The sequence below is a fragment of the Hipposideros armiger genome, unplaced genomic scaffold, assembly GCF_001890085.2.
Source record: "Hipposideros armiger isolate ML-2016 unplaced genomic scaffold, ASM189008v1 scaffold_690, whole genome shotgun sequence".
NCBI lineage: Eukaryota > Metazoa > Chordata > Mammalia > Chiroptera > Hipposideridae > Hipposideros > Hipposideros armiger.
The window spans coordinates 412,909-438,841 of record NW_017732040.1 but is presented as its reverse complement, the minus strand read 5'-3'; the positions used below and the strand labels follow the sequence as shown (position 1 = coordinate 438,841).

General features: G+C 42.8%; 1 protein-coding gene across 11 annotated transcripts in view; it reads left to right on the top strand.

The window, feature by feature from the left end:
• The window catches only part of TACC1 (transforming acidic coiled-coil containing protein 1), a 109,375-nt gene that overhangs the window by 55,426 nt on the left and 28,016 nt on the right, over positions 1-25,933 (top strand). For 4 of the 11 annotated variants that reach the window (XM_019626800.1, XM_019626802.1, XM_019626801.1 and 1 more), the window contains exons 2-3: positions 6,092-6,207; positions 23,115-24,204. In XM_019626800.1, coding sequence (XP_019482345.1) covers positions 23,423-24,204 — 782 coding nt within the window. In that variant the 5' untranslated portion in view covers positions 6,092-6,207; positions 23,115-23,422. Of the gene's footprint in view, positions 1-4,597; positions 5,165-6,091; positions 6,208-23,114; positions 24,205-25,933 lie in introns of those variants that run through there. The other 7 variants (XM_019626794.1, XM_019626795.1, XM_019626796.1 and 4 more) reach the window with 5 other exon arrangements.

Sequence of the window (25,933 nt, the reverse complement as noted above, 5' to 3'; positions counted from 1 at the left end):
AATTTAAAAATTATTTGAGAGCCATAAAACAAATGAAATCACCATTATGTGAATAATATCCTTTAAAAATTTTATAAATGAAACTATGATAGTTTCATTTTCATTTTCAATTTTACTTCAGGGCCACATGTACGTACCCAAAGAGCCGCATGTGGCTCGCGAGCCGCTGTTTGCCGACCCCTGGTCTAGCTAATGAAATCACAAGCTCCAGAGTGGCTGCGAGGGTATTCTGCTTTCTTCCGGTTTGATACAGTGCAGAAGCTACTGAAAGGTAGGAGAGGAGGGTTCTAGATTCAGTTCTAGCACTACTTAGCTGTGGGAGTTCTGGTAGGTCGTTGTCCTTCCTGTTTCAGTTACCTTATCAGCAAATTGAGAATGAGAAAACCTGCCCTGCTATATGAGAGAATGATTATAAGGATCAGATGAAACTTTATTGATATAAAGTGCTATTATCATTACATCATAGAGACCTTCATTTAAATATTTGAGGGGAGAAAAGCTAAGGGCTGAGGGTGTTTAACTTGGTGAGTGGGGTGAAGACATTCAGTGATCATGTTGAACCACAGGCGGGGAATTCCCCATCATGTCTTGGAAACCTCATCCAGTGAACAGCAAGGCTCTCAAAAAGCAGGGTTGGGAAGTGGGAGATGGTCCATTGAGGTTCCACTGAGCTATCTCAACGTAGCTGCCATTGGCTGTTTCAATGACGTATGAGCCAGTGCTTTTCCTAAGCCTTTCAGAGCTGCCCAGCCGCTCTGGTTACGCCATTAATCTGGCTTTTAATCTTAGTTGAAGTAGATGTATCTTTTGCTCATCAAATTCTTAAGTTGTTAGAAAATACGGATAAGTTGACGGGTTTGTCTGCCTGCCTGACCTTTCTGGTTTCTCAGTGGTTACTTTATCTCTGTGATTCTTTTGTGCCACCCTGACCCTATCCTCCTTCCTTGCCTCCTCCACTCCCTCAACACCATCTCCTACACAGATGCCTTTTTATTTCATTGGCTGCCAGGAACTCCATTTTCTTAGCAGTAGCGGTTTTCTTTTCCTTCCATTTTAAAGAGTTGCCATTGTGCGAGACTTGCTTATAGCACTGAACAAAGGGAGTGAGATAAGGACTCTCATTCCAGTTCAGCTTCTTTTACCCTCTGGGAGAAGCTGTCCCCTTCTTTGGGCAGTTTGCAGCAAGGAAAACAGCAGTTTCACAGCAACAGTTTGTTGCCAGAACCATCTTTCTAAATGGAGATGTTACTTACTCAAAGCCTGATGACACCCCTCTGCCCATCCAGGCTCCACAGGCCACTCAGGCACACCGATAGATGGCTTTTGTTTGTCCTGGCCTGGCCTCCACAAGGTTTAAAACAATTTAAACTAGTAAGAACTTTAAAGATGGGACGATTTTAAAAATCAAATCCAGGATTTTGGTTTCTCTTGGGAAATTGTTAGATGGCAATGCTGGGCACCAGGAACTGTTGGGCCACCCCTTAGCCAAGGCTAGTGTTCTCCAGATAGTACAGCTACCACCCGGCCTGTCACTCCCTTACATTATGTAGGTAGGTACTTGTGTTTGCTCCCCCAACTATTGGATCAAGTTCAAACTCCTTATAGGAGTACAGGGTCCTTCCCAATTAGGTCCCACCCTGCCTCTGCCTCTCACCTCCTGCCACATTCCCACAGGCATTCTGACAGTAGCTATGTTACTAAATGGATAGTTGCTTGCCTGTTTGAGTTGGCTCACTCACATTATTCTTTACCAAAGAGACCCATTTTGCAGATCCCTCTGGATCGTCCATTTAGCAACAAGTTTTGTGCCTGGCCACCACTGTGGAGTGTTTCAAAGGAGTTACCTACATTTTAGATTTTCATGGTGTATTTATCCAAAGCTTCTGTGAAGGGCAAGAAGCAGAGGAAGGAAGAAAGCAGATGGGGCTCTTCCTGTGCTTATGGTCGTTTCCAAAACGAATACATTTCATTTGGTTACTCAATCATGTATTTCCAGACATTGTGCTCTGTGAAGTTGAGGGCATAGCAACAAAATGATTGTTTACTTTGGTTAGTATATCTGTTGTTAAACATGGCCCATTCTTTCCCAGAAGTATGGGAAAATTCGTATATCCGTTTGCCTTGGTACTTGTACTTCTAGACAATAAAAATCAATTCAAGCTATTGAGTAGTTACTTACTTTATTACTGTTCACATTATGTCCAGGAGCTTGCAGAGGAGTGGTTTTTCAGAAACTGAGCATTTGCTTCTCCAGGTTTTGGGCTTCATTTCACTGGGGTCATCACTTGTCCCAAGTTCCGTTCTATGCTGGTTCAAAACTTGATTTCTTCAGGAGGAATCAGGCTTTAGGAATTTATGTCACCCTAGCCAAACTCACAAGGTTTGTTTGTAAACGAGAATATTCATCTTTTTGCATATTTATTGAACACCTACTGCATGTGTGGCCCTGTCCTAATCTCTGAGGAAACAGAAATGAATCATAAATATGATGTGGTCCCTGCCATTCAGAAGCTTATGGTCCGGAAGTGGGACAGATGAGTAAACAAAGACATTATATATAGCGTGCTAAGTGTAGGGCGACACTCTGGGTTGTCCTGGTTTATGCCTGATGTCCTGGTATAACTGTTAAAGTGCCCTTTTTCAAAACTACTTAAGGGCCACAGTAAATTCTCTATGGATGTTTGGGGTACAGAGATGGTAGAAAGGAAGGAAAAATCAGCCTGCTTTCTCAGAGAAGATACTTGAGCTGGGTGATAAGGAAGTTCGGGCAGTCAAGGTCTGGGATCTTAAGGTGAGGGCAAAGGGGAGGAATGTGCAAAACTCTGCAGGGCAAAGAGAGATTGTTCTGGAAGCAGCGATTAATTTTACACTTAGTAAAAATACAGATTTGCATATCCTTCTCGCAATTTGAATTTTTTTTTAAAGAAGCACCCCAGATGATGCTTGGACATATGAAAGGCTCAGAACCAATTCTCTACTGATTATGTCTAGGAGTACCAAAGGTTGGGAATAAAGGGGGACAGGGACAGCAAGACTAGAGCACAAGTCACAGACTAGCCAGGCAGGGGTGACCCCAGATGAGAAAACCCTCAGAGGTATTTGGGAGGCATTTACAGTGGAACTGTGAGAAATAGGGATGCAGAGGAATGAAAAGATTTGAGAACTATTCAGGAGAGGAAGAATAAACAGGACCTAACATATTCCAGTTACTGATTTACATTGGGTAATATTATTTCCAGGCAACAAAATACTTGTGTTAAATATAGGAACCTGGGGGCCCTTATAATCTAAAGGTTTATGTGGTGAGCCATAAACCTAAAAATACAGTTGGGTAGTGTTGTGGTATATTTCCTGTGGACCTAAAACAAAATGACTCTTGTTTACTTCACATCTTCATAGTCTCCAGAACACTCATGACAATTGTGTTTATCTCTGAGAAGGAGCTGGATGAATTCTTTAAGCATCCCAACACTCCCAACACTTTAATCTAGACGTCAGGCAACCCCCTGCCCTATTGTTATGGTGAAACTACCTGCCTATCTTATCTTGCATTATTTTTGCTTTTGTGTTTGTTACCGAATATGTAAAACAGTCATGATTCATCAACAATATACGTGCCAACGACTTTGTTCCTAAGTTCTGGAGCTGGTCTCTCTGTGGGAACCTGCAGCCACTTCACAGATTCACCATTAACTCTGGGAAATAATAATAGTACAAGAAACACTTTATCCAGCCATGGAGACCATTAAGCCTGGTGTTTGAGGCAGCTGATTCACTTGGTGCATTGGTGACTCTGCGGATCAATCCCTAAATGGAAAATGAAGACAATCCGAGCTCTGCCTTGAAGCATTAAGAGGGTTTTTATTTTGAAGACTGCCTTCACCAGGCCTGTTGGCATACTTCTGAAGCAGTAAACTAAGTCAGAAATCAAAGACTTGGAAGTTATGAAAAGAAAGCCTCAAAAAGGAGAATGGGAAACCGATCAGGCTATAATTTCACAGGATAATTTAGCACCCTTTACCCAAGACCTGGTCACAGAGAGTCCAAGAGTGCGGTTTAGGGAGGGACAAAGCATCTAAAATTGCAGCCCTTGGCTACTCTTGTAGCGTTGCTACAAGGCATTTCCAAATTCTAGGAGTGATAGGGTTGAAGGCGAACAGGCTGAAATAGTTCACGCTGTCAATATCAGGGAGGGGGGAAAACACCAGACACCATCGGCCTCAAAAGTTTTTTGTGTTTTTTTAAAATTTTTATAAGGGGCTTAACTTCTGTGTGATCCAATATCACCAACGCCATTACATCACAGTGGCAAGATGAAAAATATAAAAATAAAAAGGGAAGGAGGAAAAGTCCAGCGTGCACGGACCAAGAAAAATGGATCTTCACTGTTCCTGACACAGACGGAGCTGTTGGGGGCGCAGGGTCCAGCGCCCGCAACCAGAGTCGCAGCCGGGAAGCCACTTTCCCGCAGCCCAGGCGCGACCAGAGTGGCGCCGGGGCGGGGGGATCCGGCAGGCGCGCCGCAGACTTCAAAGGCCCTGCGCCGCCGCCGCCCCCGCCCGCGCGCGCGAGTAGTACAGTCCGAGGGGGCGGCTCCTGGGGCGCGGCTCCCGCGGCAGCTGATGCGCGCCGCGCTAGCGGGTAAGCCGGACCCTGGAGCGGAGCCCTCGAGCCCTGGAGTCCCCGAGCCCCCGTGCCGCCGGGCGCTACGGACCAGGGACCCGAGGAGGCCCCAGGAGAGGCATCTTCCGGCGGGAGTCTCTCGGCTCCCGGGGCGCCGCGGCCGCACCGTTTGGGAAGGAGGACCAGGAGGAAGCGGTGCTGTCTGCGGACTGAGAGGAAGCGCTTCCACCCGGGCCCCCGACGGTGCTCGTTTAACCACATCCGCGCCTCCTCTGGAAACGCTTACAGGCGCCTGTCACCGGTTCCCTCCATTTTGAAAGGGAAAAAAGGCTCTCCCCCTTCCCCTACTCTTAGGAGCTGGAGCCGCAGGAGCCGCGCTCATGGCATTCAGTCCTTGGCAGATCCTGTCCCCCGTGCAGTGGGCGAAATGGACGTGGTCCGCGGTGCGCGGCGGGGGCGCCGGAGAGGACGAGGCCGGAGGGCCGGAGGGCGACCCTGAGGAGGAGGACTCGCAAGCCGAGACCAAATCCTTGAGTTTCAGGCAAGTACACGCATCCCTGCCGAGATGCAAACGTGCTGCCATCCATCCATCTGCGGCTCATTCTGTGCGTGTGTGTGGTCGCCCACCCGCGTAACCATGTTCATGGCAATGCTGCGTCCCTGCCTGTAACCAGGTCCCCGCTGTGCATTCAGAAGTTCAGGGTGTTCTGTCCTCCTATGTATTTTCTTTCCCCCGTTTCGGTATGAGCTTTCTGAACCTAACGCAGAATCTGCAGTCTCTCCGCATCCCGATCTACCTCAGTCACTTTCTATAAGCTTCAATCCCCCAGCCCCCTCCCCTACACACACACACACACACAGTGTCATGGGTCACACCCGGTGGAACTTGGGGCCCTCCCGGTGGGGAAGAAGTCTCTGTGTGTCCCTAAAATGCAGTCATGGTAAAGAAGGTCGTGTGATGACAGGCCTCTGGCAGCTGGTGAGAAATGGTGGTCTCTTCTGCGCTGTCACCCGTGTGATTGCAGAAAGCAGGTGACAGCATTCCCTGCCTTGGGCTGAGTGAGTTCCACACAGGTAGAGAGGCCTGTCAAAAGGAAAAGGCCTTATGGCGAGAATTGGTTTAGCTTTTTAGGGGGAGAGGGCAGTCTTTCTTTTTAAGCCTCTGAGAAAGGGCTCTTGTGAGAAAAGGAGTCTGTTGGAAAGCGCCTTTTTTGGGTGTCGGAGGGAAGGATGACATCAAAATAAATGGTGCTGGACAAAAAGCCCCGGAGGATAGAGATTTCAGGGAGACAGGATGCCAGACAGAAACCCTGCACAGCACTGCCCACAGGCCAATCTGTGCTGAGGACCAGTGGGTTGTAAAGTTAGGCAGAAATTCTGGATTCTAGCCTTTGTGGCTATCTAGATTATAAAAGGGTGTTGGAAATACCGTTGAAAGTGGTAATTCCTCATTTTTCCCCCTTGGCAGCTCGGATTCTGAAGGTAATTTTGAGACCCCTGAAGTTGAAACACCAATCAGATCACCTCTCAAAGAAACCTGTGATTCATCACTAGGATTGGCAGGACCTGGGGCCAAAACCCACGGTAAGGAAAGACTTTCATTTACTGCCACTTGTGTTTTGAAGTTTTCAAAATGTAAATAAAGGAAGGAAAAGTGTTAAAACTTACTGCCATTTAAAAAGGTTTGGATCGTCTCCTTACTGAAAAAGAGCTGTTTTTAAGCTCCTGGTTTACTTGAAATGTATGTTTGTTTTTTTAGGAGTGTAGCGGTCAGAGGCTTTCTTTCCTAAGTTTGTACATTTGCAGGATGAGATTATTGTTATTAAACCTTCCTGCTGGCCCCTTCCCCTCAGCCCCTAAAAAACAAAAATGTGTGGAGGAGCGCAGTGGTGGAGGTGTGTTTAGATTTGGCTTCACAGATTTCTTGGGTTAAGTCCCTGTCTGCAGGGGTGTGGCCGGAGACAAAAATTACAGGTAAGAACTGACATTTTTAGATAAGGAAGAATCTTAAGAGGCTGTTTCAAAATTGCTGACCTCTTCCACGCAAAATGGTGGTGAGCCTCTCAGTCCACCTAAGAAAACCTGGTGCAGAGATTCCCTCCTAGCCCCTCAGAGCCCAACCTTGAGCTTGCCCTTCATCTACAGAAGCCTCTGCTGTTCCACTTAATTAGTAGAAATCTTTTTTGTCACACAGCCAGTTTTGAGTAAAATTTCACCTGTCCTGATAGAATTCATTTATGTATTCAATAAATAGAGTGCACTGTGATTTAGCAGTGAAAAAGTCCTGCTCTCATTGAGCTAACATTACGGAGGGTTGATAGACCATTTTAAAGGTTAAGCGAAGTATATATGTCAGTTTGTCTTAAGTATTATGGAGAAAAATAAAGAAGGAGAAAGAGGTATAGGGTATATAGTGTGGGGAAAGGAGATGTTGAAGGGTAATTAGGGGGAGCCTTCCTGATAAGGGGACTTGAGCAGAACCCTGAAGGAAGATGGAGGGAACAGCCTTGCAGACTGTTGGGGAGAGAATCTTTCCAGCAGAGGAAATGGCATCTGTCAAGGTCTGAGACAGGACCAGCCTGTCTCAGGGTGAGGCTCCAAGGTGGGAGGGCAGCAGTGTGTTGGAGGACCAGTGAAGGGGCCAGTGTGGCTGGAGCGAAGTGATAGGCAGGGAGCAGTAGCAGCTGAAGTCGGCCAGGTAAGGGGAGTCTGGCTCATGTAATGATGTATTGATTTTCTCTCTGAGTGAGGTAAGAAGCCTTTTGGAGTATGTGTTAGCTTCCTAGGGCTACAAACTGGGTGACTTAAAACAACAAAAATGTATTCTATCACAGTTATGGAAACCAGGCGTCCGAAATCAAGGTGTCCGCAGGGCCATGCTCCCTCCAAAGTTTCTAGGAAGAATTCTTCCTTGTTTTTTCTCATTTCTTGTGGTTGCCAGCATTCCTTGGTGTTCCTTGGTTTGTGGCAGCATAACTCCAGCCTCTGCCTCCTTCCTGACACAGCCATCTTCTCCCTGTGTATCTCTGTATCGTCACATGGCATTCTTACAGGGACACCAGTCATTGGGCTTAGGGGCCACCCTAATGCAGTATTACCTCATCTTACCTTGATTACATCTGCCAAGATACTATTTCCAAATAAGGTCACATTCACAGGTGGGTCGGGGGAATTAGGACTTCAGTGTATCTTTTTGAGGGAACTCAGTTCAACTCACGACAGGGCTTTGAGCAGAGGGATTGTGCTTTGACTTTCTTTTTAACAGGCTAGCTGGTTGCTGTCTGGAGAAAGGACTGTAGAATGGATGTCCTTTTTATGGGTTTTCTGTATTCCAGTGTATGTCATTGTCACCCTATAGTGGAGATAGAGCCAGCCATCAGTTAGCCAGTTACCTAGATACTGATATGATTATGACTTTTTTTTCTCCCAATGGTTATTGCATTTTATTGCTTGGTAACTTCCTCACAGGTTGCTTAGGGAAGTCGAGTTCTCTATGACAGATGTCACGAAGAAGCTGGGTTATTGGTGAAATACCAGCTTTCTGTGATTTGCTTTTGCTTTAAATTGTGAGCTCCATACTGTGCTTTCCCTGCTCAGAATTGAGAGTGCCTTCCCACTCTCCCTGGGCTGCTTCTAACCATTGTTTTAGGCAGAGACCACTTGGGAACAGGCAAGTTTGTGTATTGGAGCATGCTTTGCAGCACTCTCAGTGCGGGAAGTTGCCACTTGTTTTTCAGAGCTTCCCTTTTCTTCTCTCAAGATTGGCAGATCAGAAAGGGAGAGTTAAAAGCTTGAAAAAACTATTTTGTAGCCTTCTCACCAAATTTAAATAAAGCTCACAAGACTTGTTAAGTAGCTGTTTGAAAGCCTGTTTGAATTTCCCTCAGCTTGGGCAGCCCCTTCCTCACCATTCTGTCAGCTGGTAGTCTGATTCATCCTGACAAATTCTTTGCTAATTGAATAGTGGCTTGTATGGCCCAGGCCTCCAGAGCCATAGAGACACAATTGTTTGATCCTTCCAGGGCTGTGACTCATTATTACTGGTTTTAGCAAGCACATTTTCTTTCACTCTCTCTACAAGTTTTCCTTTTAGAGAAAAAGTTGTAGAGTCCTGGACCACGAAAGCTCTGTGCAATAGTTTATGATTGCAGACCATGTATAATATATGGTGGGGGGTGGGGGGTAGCGTCTAGGAAACAACCACTGCATATTATGAAATTTCTTAATTTAGGGTCTTTGTATAATACCATGATTGCTCATCAACCTGGGAGTATCCTGCCTTCCAGGGCTTCTTCTACCCAACATCTAGAGCAGCGGTTCTCAACCTTCCTAATGCCGCGACCCCTTAAAATACAGTTCCTCATGTTGTGGGGACCCCCAACCATAAAATTATTTTCGCTGCTACTCTATAACTGTAATTTTGCTACTGTTATGAATCGTAATGTAAATATCTTTTTGTTTTCCGATGGTCTTAGGTGACCCCTGTGAAAGGGTCGTTTGACCCCCAAAGGGGTCGCGACCCACAGGTTGAGAACCGCTGATAGAGTGAGGCCAGAGTCCTGTTGATGGCCTTGTCCTACATGCACAGTAAACAGAAAAATACAACCACAGGTCTGACCAGGGAAGAAATCAGTGGGCAAAAATTCCTGGAGAGACATTTTCAATTAAAGTCTAATTTCTGGGCCTGGATGGTCCACTTTTTCCCAAAATCATTGGTTATTTGGCTCCTGATAAAGTTAGTCTTTCATATTTCTGTGGTTCTAGGACATGGTGGGACAGCAGGTGTAGATTATATAAGCCTGTATCTTCTGGAGTGATGAGCTATGTGTTACCCAGTCAGGGGCTGGAGCTAACATATGTAGAAGATTCTAGCTTCCTGGTATATAATGTCCCTCAAAAGTGTGAGCTATATCCCTCCCATATGCCATACCCATGGCCCCTACCCCAACCTCCCTCTAGCTCTTTGAACTCAGGGGAACATCTACATCTATTTTGAAGTTAATTTTCTCTTACTGGAAGTATTTTTAGGGACTAACACTATCTGAACTCTGTAATAACTTCTTAAAGACAGGATTGTATGCCATTCTAGAAATTAAATACCAGATGAAGCTGTGGTTTTTTTGTTTTTGCTTTTTAAGCTACAAATAGAAGCTGGTTTCAGACTAACTGTTAAAATAAAACTATAGCCAAAAAGGTTTCTTAAAAATACCAGAGTGGGGCTGGCCGAGTGGCTCAGTTGGTTAAGAGCTCGCTCAAGTGCAAGCTCTGAGCAACAGTGGTTTGATGCCCGGCCCTAGCTGAGCTGCCAACAGTCGGCAGGATGGCTCAGCTAAAAAAACACAAAAAACAAACCAGAGTGGTGGCTATGTTTGCTCTGGTAGTTCTGTTTGCTCTTTGTCTGTCTGCCTTCCTCCACAAAGGGTGTTTAAGCTGCTCCTGTTACTGTTCTTTCTCTCTGCTGGGTGATGTATCAGTGAGGAGACCACCTAGGAAAGGACTTTTGAAAGAGGTACAATCTCAAGTTCATCCCCCCTTTTTTTCGCGGGGGGGGAGGGAGATGCTTTATGGACTGTGGTTTTGTTCAGTATTTTAGACTATGAAAGCTGTAGTGGATGCCCTGTACTACTCGAGGCCCACCCACCAAAACACACCCACCTTTATTTATAGATTGTTACCCAATCTGTGAGAAAGAATCTTAACTCTTGCAGAACTTCTGATATGCCCTGGGAACAACTAGTTAAACCTACCTTGTTTGACGTGTTAATTAGACACCTCGGTATTTCAAAGACATACTGTAGTCCTCCAGAATAGAAGGAAAGAGGTAAACAGGATCAATCCACGATGTTTACTCCTGGAGAAGTTGGTTGACACAGTTTTGGGCCTCTTGATTTGGAATCAGCAAACTATGGCTCAGAGACGAAATCTGGCTTGCGGCCTGCTATCCTATTATTGTTCTGCCTGAGAGCTAAGAATTGTTTTTACATTTTTAAATGGTTGAAAAAAATTTTGCCATGTGTGAGGATTATATGAAATTCAAATTTTAGGGCCCATATTAAAGTTTTGTTAGAAGGCAGCCACACTTGTTCATTTAGGTATGGTCTGTGCTGTTTTCACACTGCAATAGCAAGGCTGAGTACTTGGAACAGAGACCAAATGGCTGGAAAAGCCCAACATAAAAGTTTGCTGACTTAGATCCACACTTAAGACAATTTTGGCAATTTGGGATAAGTAATTTGGGATAATGACTTTTAAAAAAGCAGTAAGGCTATCCCTGATTAATTGACAAATGAACTGTGGGTGCTGGGTGTCCTTAGTGTAGGCCTCTGTAGTAAGGTAAGGCTTCAGGGAGAGACGGCTTTGGGCCGGCTATTTGTGTCTTCTGCAAAATGGAATGATGTATTAGGTTGTCAGAAAAGTGATGATGTATTTTTTTCTATGTTTTTCGTTGCAAAAATGCGTCATGACTTTTCCGACAACCCAATAATTGGTCTGTCCATGTACTTGACTCTCAATTGACTAAAAGATCTCAGAAATTAAGACAAAAGGAAATTAGGGGAGAATGGAGAGAATTTTGCAATTATTTACTACAAGTACAAACATATAGACTTTTAACTTTTGCCCATTAAGTGTTTTTACTGTAATTTTGGATGTTTCAGATTTGTAATTTGACTGTTGATATGGTATATTGTTGGTATACTCGTATATTGTATGGTTGGTATGGTACATTTATTGGAATGTTTTATTAGACTGTGCGTATATAAGATCTAGAAGGAAGATCTCATTAAAACCTAAGCCTTAGATTTTCAATTCCTTAATTCCTTAGATTTTCAATTCTAAGGCTTTGGGTTAGATGTGTAAGTAAATGCTATGCAAACATTTTTCATTAGGTACACATTGAAGTGTACCAGTCAAGTCTATGAGTATGATTCTCGGATTTAGTTTAACATCCTCTCCCTGCCCCTACCACAGGGATTGCTTTATTAGAATTCCCTAGAAATAATGGGACTAATAAGGACCTTTAATGTTACCTAGTCCAGCAGTTCAACCCATGTGGGTTGTTCCTTCGACAACATTTCAGAATAATCTTTTATTTTTTACTTTTGTATACGATTGACTCTTTCACAGTTTAAATTTTTATATTATATTTTTTGTATTATTGTAAGATGTTTAAGGCTTGAAAACTTCAGCAGCATGATAGAATTCCATTTTTTCCCCATATGGTTTTAGTTCTCAACTTGGAGAACTGGTTAGTAAATGGGGTCAGAACCATGTTTCTTTGCTGCTCTATTGATCCTAGTGTAAATGAGCCATTTAGGGAGCTCCCCTACTTCTGTATAGTGCTCCACTCCAAGAGAATGTCTTTTTGAAGAAAAAGTATAGTGTTTTTTGCAAATACCTCTAAGAGTGCAGAACCCCGCAGTGTTTGAATAAAAAAGTCAGGGGCAGGATGGCAGAAGATGAATGCAGGCCGCTTTTGCAATTGTGGGAGGTGCTTGGGGTGGTTACCATCAGCGTAATTTTAATACAGTTTTTTCCTTTCTTAATATGTGTGTGCATTTTTTGGGCACCGTGTGTGTGTGTGTGTGTGTGTGTGTGTGTGTGTGTGTGTGTACAACCATGTGTGTGCTGGGGGTGCCAAAAAATGTATACAAAGTGGACACTTTGGTCAACATTGCTCAAACAGTAGTTCGCTGTAATCAGAAGTGTCTGGACACTGATGGTGACCACTTTGAATGCCTCCTGTTGTTGTGGGGGTTAGGCATGACTTGTGTTCATCTTTTGTTGTTGATGTATGTAGAGTATTACAACTTTAGTGCAGTTTTCCTTTCTTAAAAAAAGAAAAACAACTCAGGGGCGGGGGCAAAGTCTACCTGCCAAAAGCAAAGATTTTAGTAATGTCAAGCAATATTTTTCTTCTAAGGTGAATAGTAAATGCAAGACCTTTTTAAGAAATATTATAATGATTAAACTCGTTTCAGACTTACAATCCCCAGGTTTGGGTTTACCGGAGCATCAAATAATGCAGTATAACTTACTCAGATAGTTTCTGGTGGTGGAGGCATTTTCTTTGTGTGTGGGTGTGGGGTGGACCCTTCTAAAATTATGCTGCTACTATTTAATAATGCTCCACCTAAAAATGGGTGTGGTTCAAAGCCATTTAAACATTTCAATTAAAGAGTAGTCATAGGGTCTTTTTCAAGTGACCACTAATACTTTTCATAGGAAACCCTGGCAGTAACCATTTGTCACAGTCTCCTAAACTCAGAGTAGTGATGGGGAAGTCATGGTTTATCCACCCAAAACAGCCATCTCAGTGGGGATTTGATAAATAAGGATTGCTCAGTTGTTCAAGAACTGTTCATTTTGGTCCTAGAAAGGGACCACTGCTTGTAAGTTCAAGACCTCACTCACCTTTACATGTCCATGAACCTAATTTTGAGTTCACACAAACATGATTGGATCCCCAGGGGTTAGGATGATGATGGCCAAACTCAAGGGACCAGTAACTGAATGGAGTATTTCATTAATTCACAAATTAAAAATATAATGTAATTTGACAGTTCTCTTTGGTAGATACAAACACTCTCCAGGTACCTTCTTTCCTATGTCATTGCTGGAAATATAACAACAAATTATTGACCTCCAGCTTTCTTACTATAAGATTTCCACCTAGCAGACCACTAACTTTCTGTTTCAGCTGTATTTGTTGGATGTATTGGAAGCAGGTAGCTTTTTTTTGTTTGTTTGGTACAGCATCTAATTTTATTTTTATAACAATGATGCTGTAAGCTAAGACACATGATTTCCATTCCACAGATTGTGAAATTGAGGCTAAAGCCTTTAGTGCTTGTAGTAGAGCGGGGTCTTAAATTCAGCTTTTAAGATCGAAAATCCAGAGCTTTTTGGAACATATTATACAGCTTCTCTCCCCAGAGAATGTGTGAATCTCTCTTCACTGACTGAAGAGAGGCTTATTAGAGGAAATAAAGGTTCTTAAATGTTGCCCAGACAGTGTGATGGGGGAAAGTATCCTCTTTTAAGTATCTTTTTAAGTGATAGTTTTATTTTTTTAATTCTGCGTGAGATGCATCTTCCACATGTGTTAACTTGGCATATATAATATATGAAGTATAAAATGTGTTTTAGGAATTTTGAACATCAGACATTTGGAAGTTTGTAGCACAGTTTAGATATAGAGTCAAAAGCAAAAAAAAAAAAATCATTACTGTGTTAGCAGTGCTATTGGACTGAGAAAATTTTGCTTCCTTAATGCTTAGCTTCAGCTCATCAACGAGAAATAAGGAGGAAATGGACACATTGCATAATCGCTTTTGCTTTGCTCTCTACCTGTGAGTCATGTGTGGGTGAGGAGAGGCAGGTGCATGGAGGCTGTGCAGCCGCCTGGGAATCTGCACCTATTTTGGGGTTGGAAGAGGTGTTTCTAAGAGGCCTACATTGGTTACTTATTACTGCATCACAGAGTACTCCAAAACTTATTAGCAGTTTAAAGCATAAACATTTATTATCCCACATAGCTTTCATAGGTCTGGAATTTGGGAGCAGCTTAGCTGGGTGGTCTGGCTTAGGGTTACTTGTGAGAACACAGTCACAATGTTGGCTGGGACTGTAGTCATCTGCAGGCTTGACAGGGCTAGAGGACCTTCTCCACAGGTCGCTCACTCATGCCTGGCAAGTTAGTGCTGGCTCTTGGTGGGAGGCCTCAGTTCTTCACCATGTGGATGGACCTCTCTCTCCTGGGGTTTCTTAACTGTTCTCCAGCCTGGCAGCTAACTGCCCACAGAGTGAGTGACACAAGAGCAAGGTGTGAAGCTGCACTGTCTTTTATGACAGCCTCAGAAATCGTACTGTTATTTCCACAACAGCCTCTTGGTTACACAGGTCAGTCCAAGGATGTGAATGCCAGGAGGTGGATGGGACTCAGTGGGCGCTCTCTTGGAGGCGGGCTTCCTCAAGCCCCTTTTCTACTTAAAAAAAAAAAAGTTTCTATCAAAGGGTGTAATTTCAAAGACTGCAAAGGTTTTTCATTACTCTCTTCCTTCGGGGCCTCATCACTGTCTCCCCACCCTTTCTTGCTGCCCCTCTTCTTAGAGTAGAGGAGCAGAAGAGGCAGGAAAACGGCATGGCCTGCAGCCAGGGTCCCTGACCTATTGTGGAGGTATCTTGTGTGCCGGGCATACTGGCTGCTGTTGCTTTGTCTGGAGGCTCCTCTCTTGCTGCCTCTTTTTCTTTATCGTGCATCAGCTTCCCAGCTCTGTGTGGGCGGTTGCTACTTTGTGAGAGAGGCAGTTGGTATTTTGAATTCTCCAGTAATTATTTGTGAAGAGGTGCACATTATGGTTGTTTGGCAGCCACCGAGTGAAGTTACACAATTTCAGATCTCTGCAAAGGAGCCCCATCTGGTAGCACAGGCTCTTACCCCCTTTGCTCTTCCTGCTGCAATACCTTGGGGATGTAGGAGGGGTCTTGTGGGGAAGGCCCTCTGTGATTTCTGTCTGTGGTAGGGGCTCTCCACTCTATTTGAAACATAACCTCAAATCCAGATGGTTCCGAAACTCAGGGGCATCTCCTGTGTGAGAAGAGAGGACTTCCTCATTGTTAGACTCCTTTCTCTGGGAAGGGTTTGGCTTCCTGGGGGGCAGGCACTTCTTGAATAGTGGGCCCCGCCCTCTTATTTTATTGTAATCTTGGCCTTCAGAGGACAGGGTTCGGCCTCTTTTAAAATAAAATAAAATAAGGTGCTGGTTTGTAAATTTGAAGTACTTCTTTTATCCTTAATACAAGTCTTTTCCGTTTATCAAGTAGCTTTCCATTTGATTCTTTAGTCTTATATTTTGGAGAGAGCCTTTCTTGGGAGTTAGAAGGTTATCTCCGGAGAACAACATAGCACCTGGCGCCCTCTTACAAAAAGCAATTAATTCCTACTTCCCTCCCATCCTTAGTTCCTGGGTAATGTTTTTGTTTGGTGTGTTTTTAGAGGGTGGGGAGGAGGAGGTTTGGACAGGTAGTTTACTGTCTGGGTTTGGTCCAGGGGTGTGTGTGTTGATGTTGTTTTTCTGCTCTAAGCAGTAACATCTTAAAATTTTGGCATACCTAAGAGGGTGTTCTCCCTTTTCCTGCCTTTACTCACCCAATTGGAACCTTGACCTGGGGCCCCAGTGGTTGTCAGGGGAATGTGAGCTCTGCAGCCCACACCCTTGGGTTCTACCCAGCCTCCCTTGAAAAGGCCTGTTTGTCCTGTTGTCCTGCCCCTGGACAATACGTAGTGTTCACGTCAACTCCATTTTAAGGCTGAGGCCTTGACTAAGTGGCTGAGAAAGTACATATATAAAATGTATTTCAACTTTGGAGAATCAGTGGGACTGGGAATTCAGAGGCATGAAACTGAAAAACAAACAAAAACCCTCAAACTTGCCTAAATGCTAATATGTACCCTATTAACAGTCTCCTCAGGTCAGACCACCAGCAGAAAGGCCAGAATCACTTATTTCCCTCCTGAAGCCCTTGATTCAAACCTGGGAGAGCAGGAGGTGGGTGAGACCAAACATCGGTTTAAAGGAGGAGGGGTCTTCAAAGGGAAAGGATTGAATGAAGAACAAATGTTGATATTTGGCAGCTATTGGGCAGAGCTGAATGGCTTTATCATTACCTATATGTACTTTTTTCTGTATAAAAAAAGATAATCACGTGAAAGGGCATCCTTTATGTATCAGGCATTTGCTCAGCAGTGGGCACTAATAGAGCATCAGCTCTGTTTTGGGCGCTTGGTTCCTATTTTGGGGGTACAAAGGAGACTAGGGTATGAGGCCTCGATAGAGCTCCGAGTCTGGAAAGAGCTAGCTGCCATCTAACTCCTTGGCTTCCGCAGACATTTTAGTAGCAAATAGGTAGTTTTCACAGCAAATAGGTAGTTTAGCAAGAGAATGTGTGACGAAGGTCTGGGAAAAAGTAAAATGGTAAAAATTAGAACTAAAAAACAAAAAACAACTATCTCCCTAAACAACAACAACAAAACCACAAAAGCTTTTTGAGCTTGACAATTCTCATATCCCTAGGGCTGTATCTGTTGTAGGAGAGAGGAGTGATGTCATTTTTTTCCGTCTCCTTCTGCAAATAGAATTTATCTAGCATATTGTAGGCTTCCTCAAGAGAAAGTTAAAATCCCAAATTGGTGTGATGGTGAGACCTACCACCTCTCTCAAGTATGTGTCCCTGCAAGTGACACACATAAGAGACTATTTAAAGCATTTTCTGAAATCTAAGTCCGTGATGTAGTAGAACATTTTATTAGGTGTTTGAGGTCACTGCTCCTGCTCTGTTACCCTCTGAGCCTCCATGCTCTTTTGTTAAAAAACAATTTGATTGAGATGTAATTTACGTGCAATACAGTTCACCCATTTAAAGGATGTATAATTTAGTGGTCTTTAGTATATGAACAGAATTGTACAACTGTGTCCTTAGTCGAATTTTTAGAACATTTTATCACCCCCCAAAAGAAACTCTGAATCACTAGTAGTCACCCCCTATTCCTTTCCCATTCTACCTCCAGTGCTAGGCAATTGATAATCTACTTTGTGTCTCAACAGATTTGCTTATTCTGGACATTTCCTGTGAATATGTAGTCTTTGTGACTGGTTCTGTCACTTACCATAGTGTTTCCAAAGCTCATTCATGTTGTAGCATGTATCAGTTAGTAGTACTTCATTCCTTTTTTATTGTGGATTAATACTCCACTGTATGGACATACTGTGTTTGGTTTACCCATTTATCAGTTGATGAACATTTGGGTTATTTCTGCTTTGGGGCTATTAATGAGTAATGCTGCTATGAATATTCATGTTCACGTTTTTGTGTGGATGTATGTTTTCATGTGGATGTATGTTTTCATTTCTTTTGGGCATATTCCTACTACTGAAATTACTGGGTCATACGATAACTATTTCTAACATTTGGAGGAACTGTCAAACTTTTACAAAGTGGCTGCACCATTTTACATTCCTACCAGCAGTGTATTGGGGTTTGAATTTCTCCATGTCTTTGATAACACATATTATTACCTGTCTGTTGATTGTAGCCATCTTAGTAGGTGTGGAATGGTATCTCATTGTGGTTTTGACTTGATTTGATTTGGAATTTCCCTAAATGGTTAATGTTGTTGAGCATCTTGTTGGCTGTTTGTATATCTTTTTTAGCAAAGTGTTTATTGAGATTCTTTGCCTACTTTTTAATTGGTTCCTATTTAAAATTGCTTCCAATATTTAAAAAAAGGGTTGTTTTTTATATTGCGCTGTAAGAGTACTTTATGTATTCTAGATACAAGCCCCTTTTTAGATATGAGATTATTAATGTTTTCAATGTTTTCTCCTATTCTGTTGGTTGTCTTTTCGCTTTTTTGAGGGTATCATTTGAAGTGTAAAAGTTTTTAATTTTGATGAACTTCAAATTATCTGTTTTGTCTTTTGTCCTGTGTGATTTTGGTGTCATCTAAGAAGGCTTTGCCTAACTAACAGTTTTGTGAGAAGTCGAGGTGGACCAGGTTGGGGTTGGAAATCGGAATCCTGTGGTGAAATGGAGACAAGAGAAATGGGTAGGAGGGGAATAGGTTTGGGGTAGGAACGATTTTTGTGCTTAATAAGAAAGATTCTGGGGCTCTTCATATCAGTTTTATGTCTTTCTATGTTTAAATTGAACAAGGACGCAACTCTACAAACTGTTCTTCCCATTTTTCTACTTCCTCCCATGAGTACATGTGGGCCTACTTCATTGTCAACAGCCGTGTAGTGTTCCAGTGTCATGTTGCACCTTAAAGTATCTATCAGTCCTCTGGTATTTTATAATTGCACAAAAAAAGCATGTAGGAACCAACTCTTAAGTAGACATCCTCATCCTTATACATATGTGTATTTGGTCCCCTTTGTGTGCATAATTAAAATAAATTTCTAGCAGCAGATTGATGAGTTAAAGAATCTATTCATTTTGGATGTTGGTAGGTATTGCTAAATACTCCCTGAAAGATCCCATGGTACACTTTCCCATGAAATGTATGAGAGCGCCTACTGGCCCCCTTGCCTAGCAACTGTTCCTATCATCAATATTTTAATTTTTACAAATCTGATGGATTAAAAATGGTATCCTGTTTATTAATTCTGTGAAAGTGAGCATGTTTTTCAAATATATTTTGTCCATTTTCTTAAAAAATTGCTGCTTGTACCTTTTACCATGTAGAATTTATCCTTAATTTCAGTTTTACAATGGAAGGCATCAGGGACAATATTATTTTACATGGAAAATGGGGAGGGGGATTTATGGTCTAGTTGCTCACTAGCTCCAATTCGTGTCATCCTTCAGACGAGATTCTTTCTGTGTGTTCTTTTCAAGTCTCCTTTGGCGCACAAGAGGTCTTGTCTGTAAAATGCCCAGTCACCATGCCCGACACAGCAGCAGTGCTGGACTGGTTCCCTGTTTGTCCTTCACATTGTTCTCTCACTTTATACCAGGTCTTGTGGGAGGCAACTTAGCTGGCATCGAGCGATGATGACTCCAGTGTTTCTTGTACATCTGGTGTGTGAGCCTATCTAGTAGGGCATTTGTTCACAATACCTGACCTCCGAATGCGACTAGCGCAAGGCCAAGGTCACCGGGCAGGCTAGCAGTTTGGCTTCCCCTTCAAATCAGTGTACTTTAACACTAGTTATTAAAGGAGAAGAGCTCTGTGTAAGTAAAGAGTGGAGAAAGGTCTGCAGACTTAGGCCAAATTTTGGCTGTTTCCTGACCTTCACTCTACACAACAAACCTGAACCACCCTCTAAGAAGGAATTATTTACTCAAGTATGTTCATGGGGGGTTTTGATTCTCTTCCCAGAGCTGACTGCCCAGTGGCTCTTTCTACCACACCCGGTGTACTGATAAGACCATTTCCCCCTCCAGCTTTCACTTGATGTTTAGTGTGGCTTCAGTGCAGTCTCTTTTTTTAAAGGTTTTTTTTTTTTAAATTGGGGAGTTGGGGGAGGGGAACAGTGTTGGGGAATTGGGGAAGAGGAACAGGCAAGTTGTAGTCCTTCAATCTTAGCTGTGGAGGGCACAGCTAGCTCAGCTCCAAGCCCAGTTGCCATCTGGCCACCCGGTCACAGCCACTCAGCTCAAGGTGTCATGTTCCATCTTAGTTGCAGAGGGGCACAGCCCTTCATCCCATGTGGGAGTTGAACCAGCAACCTTGTTGTTAGGAGCACGTGCTCTCACCAGCTGAGCCATCCTGCCACCTGTTGGCAGCTCAGTTCGGGCACAGCATCACTGGCCCATGTGGGAATCAAACTGGCGACCCTGGTGCTCAGAGCTCAAGCTCTTAACCAACTGAGCCACTCAGCCGGCCCTGAGAGGAGCCCTTTTGAGGACCCTATATATAATCTTCTTGGAGCAGTGGTTCTAAATGCACGCAATAAAGCAAGCTGTGGATTATCTCCATCAGACAATGCTCTCACACAATTTTTCCTTGAATTTTAGAGTCTTCGTGTACCTTCTGAAAATGTATCTAAGAACCCTTCTTGGGTTACTGTAAAAGACATTCATTTTTGTTTTTTTTTTAAGTTGAGCCATCCTGCCACCTGTTGGCAGCTCAGCGGTAGCTCACCTCGGGCCTGGAATTGAACCACTGTTGCTCAGAGCTCGCACTCTTGAGTGAGCTCTTAACCAACTGGGCCACTCAGCCGGCCCTAGAAGACATTCATTTTCATGTATTGGTTCTGAGATTTTGTTTTAAGGCTTTTTTGCCTTAGAGCCAGACATTGTATGTTAGACTTGGATGCGAGGTAACTATTTGTGGCTTTTGAGGTTAGAAAGAGGCCAGTGTGTATGTCTGTACAATACAGGAGGTCTGTTCAAATTTTGGCAGCTTTCTCACTTTGCATATCAGGTATATAGAAACCTATAAAAAGGGACCATCTGTAGCTAAAGGAGAGGAAGTGATAGATCTAAAAGGAGCTTGCAGATAACGTTTCACCAAAAAGTTTAAATCTAAGGGGGAAAAGTCAAGCATATTTGAAAATAATACCAAATCTGAAGTAATACACCTTGTTTTCCAAGTGGTTGCCGTTTTATCTCCTCTAAAATGAAATTATACACGTGAAAGCAGCTAGCCAGTAGGTTCTCAGTATACATTTCTGAGTTTCAGAAATATTTTGTATAATGGCATTTCCCCTCTGCTGATGCTTTCATAGTTTTTCATAAACTTGTATATTAACCCAGCATATTTTCATTATACCAGAGTATAAACCAGAATGTCAGTATGTTGCCACAATCTTTAAAATTTTGGCAATACACGCCTTTTCTTTTAAAAATATTATAAAGGGGGAGGAGGGAAAATCCTTTTACATGAGAATAGTCTATATCCTGAACAACCACACAAGGCACCTCCTGTTTTACAGCATCTGTGGGTATTTCACACAACCTTTTCGATTTAGGGGAGGCTCACTATTGACAGGAAGAGTTTCATTAACAGGAGCAGATGTGGCAGAAGTGGCAATGTTGGTCTATTTTTGGATTTCCTCTGTGTTTGCTTTGAATTCATCTACCGATCTAATCTGTGTCTGTGTTCACCAAGCCACCAGGCAATGCTGTGCTTGTCAGACTCATCAGACTCATTCTAGGGAGAGAGCTGGTTAGTGCCCTGGAGGAAAGTTTCTAAGGAATACAGAATTTTTGTTGTTAAAAATGGAAGGATGAATAGAGGTAGGTTAGTTATATAACAGTGTTTTCAGATGAAAAACAGGAACTGACAGCTGTGGCTAGGACTCTTAACTGATGGAAGATGGGGAGCTGGAGCCTTCTGCCAATGGGTGTTTTACTTACTGAAAGCTACCTGTGGTGTGATACTTGAAGTTTAGGTTCTGTATTGGGACAGCACTTAGGTATGTGAGGTCAGCTGGTACTGGGACACTTGCTGATTTAGAGTGTAAATGCAAATAAAATCTTACTCAAACATTCCTTTTTGAGTTAGGTGATTAGTTTGTTTTCTTGTTTAACATTCTCACAACTCCCCAAACTGGTTCAAGTCAATGAGCAATCCTCTCCCACCCATTCCTTCCCTCCCTGTCAGTACTTTCTGCTAGTGACTAAAGATACTAGACCAAAGTGGGGTCTGCAGTGACTAGGTGTAGGACTGGGCAAGTTTACTTACCTGGCACCTGGCCTGAGCTAGCTAAGAAATGCCTGGGCAGGTGTCTTCTTGGCAGAGCTCCTGCACTGCCTGCTCAGGCTGGGCAACTGAACTCAGATGAGGGGTGGTGGTTGTTTTTTTTTTCTTTCCTCATTCTACCATGGTGGGTGGTTCACTTTCTGATGCAGCCGGTAAAACCCTTTAATCTCTAGAGCTATAGGTGGAAGCCACTGCCCAATTCCAGTCATAAAGGAGTCATGTAAAAAGATGTGTGAGTGCTTTTCAAAACTTTTCCAGTGATGCTCAGTTTTTGATCCTGGATTAGGATTAGGATTAGGATTAGGATTAGGAAGTAGGATTAGAGGGACATCTCTGAGTTTCCTTTAAAATCATGAGATACTAAAAGAATCAGTTTATTCAGTTTTTGCTGCTACTCTATTGTTATTTCAGATCTCTAAGTTAGGGAAACACTGTCTTTTGTGCTTTAAAAAAATATCCTCATTGCACTTTCCTAATTACAGCATTTCTCCTAATAGACCCCAATTAAAAAGGATCTTTTATTTTTCACAAATGATTTGAGAGAATTCCTGGTCCAATTTACAGATGGAGCTTCTAAAGAAAAAATAACTTTATTGTATTTTGATTTGTGTCTTAGTAAAATAGGGGCTATTTGTTTTTAAAGCCATTTTCTGTATCTGCTTTTTCAAATTATTATTATGTTTTTTGTTCTTTTAATTTTAAGTCTGCAGAGAAGTTGTTCTGAGCTGGCCATAGCGGGTTTTTCATTTAACTTTGGAACAGTCTGATTATTTAAATTCTATTTTGGGGAAGAGGGAGTACTTGTTTGTAACATCTGAAGATGAAAATCTTCTTGCTGCATGAAATTCAGACCCTGCAACTGTCTGGCAGTGCTTGAGAACTGTGTCAGTGTCAGACCTGATCTCTATACCTAAGCTGTCAATGTCTAAAGTTTTTTCCATACCAGTTATTTTAACCTACAGAATTTTAGCATCATATGAGTAGTCTTTGCGGTACACCCATGATATTTAGCTTTTTCCTAAATAGCTCTATTTGGTGTAATTATTTGTATAACTTGGATAATGAACATACACAGATTGGAATGGGAAAATTCACTTTAGGGTATCGTACCAGCTGTCCCCTTTCAAGCTGCACTGCCATACTCATTGAACCTTAGAGATGCTTAATAAAAGCAAAAAAGCAAAGAGCCTTCTGTTTATCTATGTGGATTCAGTAAGTAGAGAATATTTGCCAATGCCGAAAAGATAATTCTTTAATAGATGGCTTTTGTGTTTTGTTTTAGAATCACAAGAAGTCGATGAACAACTGATAGCAGAAGTGGTTGAAAAATGTTCATCTGAGACTTGTTCTATACTCTCAGAAAATGAGGTATCACAGCAGGCGATTGATTCTTACTCAGTCAAGCATTTCAAAGAAGAACCTGAACATGATATTAGCAAAATTTCAGTAGTGAGGCCATTTTCAATAGAAACCAAGAATTCTGTGGACATCTCAGCAGCTCTTGGAACAGAAGCAGCTTACAGCTGTGTAACTGCATTCTCAGGTGAGGCTCTGCCCTCCAGCCCGCCGGAAGCCACCCAGGACAAGGCAATGACAGAAGGCACCATGGGGCTTACACTGGAGGCTTCTACAGAAGCTGACCTGAAGGCTGGGAATTCCTGTCTGCAGCCCGTGCCTAGCAGAAGCAAGCTAAGAAAGCCCAAACCTGTCTCTCTGAGGAAGAAAACAATTGGCGAGTTCTCAGAAACTGAAACTGCTGTGGAGGGCATGCCTCTCCCCCAGGTATCCTATCCTGATGAAATGGATGGGAACGTCAACCGTTTCCTAGGAGATGCTGGGATCCAGAAACCTGTCCCTGATATTAAGGAAACATCAAGCACTCCCAGTAGTGACACCAATGATTCAGGGGTTGAGCTGCTGGAGGAGTCGAGCTCACCTCTGAAACTCGAATTTGATTTCACAGAAGATGTGGAAAATGTAGAGTCCAGGAAAGGCCTTCCAAGGAAACTTGGCAGGAAACTGGGTAACAAACCAACTCCCAAGGTACAAAAAGATGGAGCCAGTAAGCCAGCAGGCGCCAAAGGTGCAGAACCGCCCCTGGACCCAGCTGCAGACGATGCTCCTCTCTCCCAAGCATCTTCTAAGCTGGATCCCAATCAGTGGGATAACCTCAGCTTCAGTCCCTTTGGGGGCCACTCCACACTGCAGAGCTCCCCTCCCCACCCCTCCAAGGGCTGCTACCACTTTGATGAATCCATGGATCCCTTTAAACCAACTGCAACTTTAACAAGCAGTGACTTTTGTTCTCCTGCTGGTAATCATGTTAATGAAATCTTAGAATCACCCAAGGAGGCAAAGTCGCGTTTAATAACGTGAGTGACAGCAAGTGTGGATATTGTGTTCTGTGTACACTCTGAGAGTTTGGCAGCCGGCCGCTTTGGGTTTTGGTGGACTGAAGTTATCTTACTGGTGCAATGGGGCAGACAGAAATCTTATAACTTTATATTGCAGTCGTCACTATTTTGCCCAACTCTTGTGTAGAATCAGAAATAGCAAAGGTTTCCGTTTTAGATGTCCACCTGGCTTCTGAAACGTCAGCTTATTCAGCTGAGCTTCCCCCACCCTTGGGTACTTGTTTCTTGTTTAAAAAAAATGGCATGAGATAGGCAGGTAGAGATGTGACAGTTTGCAGAAATCCTTGCCTGTCAGGAATCGCTTTATATACAGAATTCAAGTGTCATGCTAGCCAGCATCTTCAAATTCTCTATGGATAAAACAAAAACTCTAAGCCTAGTATTAACAACTTGTAGAAAATGATCCTGGCGCTGGCTGAGTGGCTCAGTTGGTTAAGAGCTCTCTCAAGAGTACGAGCTCTGAGCAACATGGTTGCTGGGTAGATGCCCGAGCTGAGCTGCTGCTGAGCTGCCAACAGGTGGCAGGATGGCGCAGCTAAAAATAAATAAATAAATAAATAAAGATTAGACGAAAATAATCCTAAAGGGTCTTATAGAAATCTTTCACTTAAAACAGAAAGCTGTGATTTTTGTTGGAAACAGACTTACCACTAAAAGTTGGTGAGAGCTCTTATGTCTTTATGGTTAGCTAGCTTCTGGTTCCATCAATGAGGAGGTGAATTTCCAAAAAGAATCAGAAACATTTTAAATGATGACATAAGTCTGACTAAATTAGTCTTTTGTTGTGTCTTGTCTCCCCACTTCCCATCTCTTGGGAAATCTGGAGCCACTTTTGCAAGGTCCCTGGAGTTCCAGAGCGATCACCTCAGGCCATACTCCATTTCAAGTTTCAGTTTAAATTTTTTACAGTTACTTTATCACAAAACTTGAATCGGTGACAATATATCCCACTGTGACCCTGTGACATTTTGCTAAAAAATTAGAGATCAAAAAAGACCAATGCCATGGAGGATGAAATGTGAAAAGGGAGGATGAGAAGATGTACATATTTCTAATTATCACCGTAGATCAGCGAGGGAAATCATTTTCAGCATTATTATGACTTAGAGAAAATGCTAGATGCTGTGGTGAATTATACTCAGGGAAAGGTCTAAGGAACAGAGTGTATGATCAGGACCAAGAAACTCGAGCAATGTAGGAATCAGTTCTTCAGCAGCCCCAAAATGTCTAGGGAATAAAATGCCATTAGAAGCTCTTGATCTTTTCTTTGAGTAAATAAGAGCAGTTAAATTGTTGCTGGAAAATATGATTGAGCAGGTGTCCTCACAGTGTTGCTAAGGTTAATAACCTTTGTCTGAACAGTGCTTGGGGTATATGTTGACCAGGTCATTGCCTTGGTGCTTCCTGATAGGGGTACCCTAAATATGGGGTGCTTCTGCTTAGCAAAGGTTGATAAAGAGCCATTTGGGAAACTTCCTTTTAGTTGCATGTTGAAGGCATGTCGTCAGTGCATTCATGTTAAGTAAGATTAAATCTGGGCCAAAGGGAGGGAAATTTATCCTACACCTTATTTTCAGTAGCATGAAGCACCCTCTCTTGAGTCCTACTACCTTGGTAGCATTTTCCTCCTATTCTGTTTTTGGTGAGTGAATTTCTTGATCTAATATATCATATAGATTTTTAATTT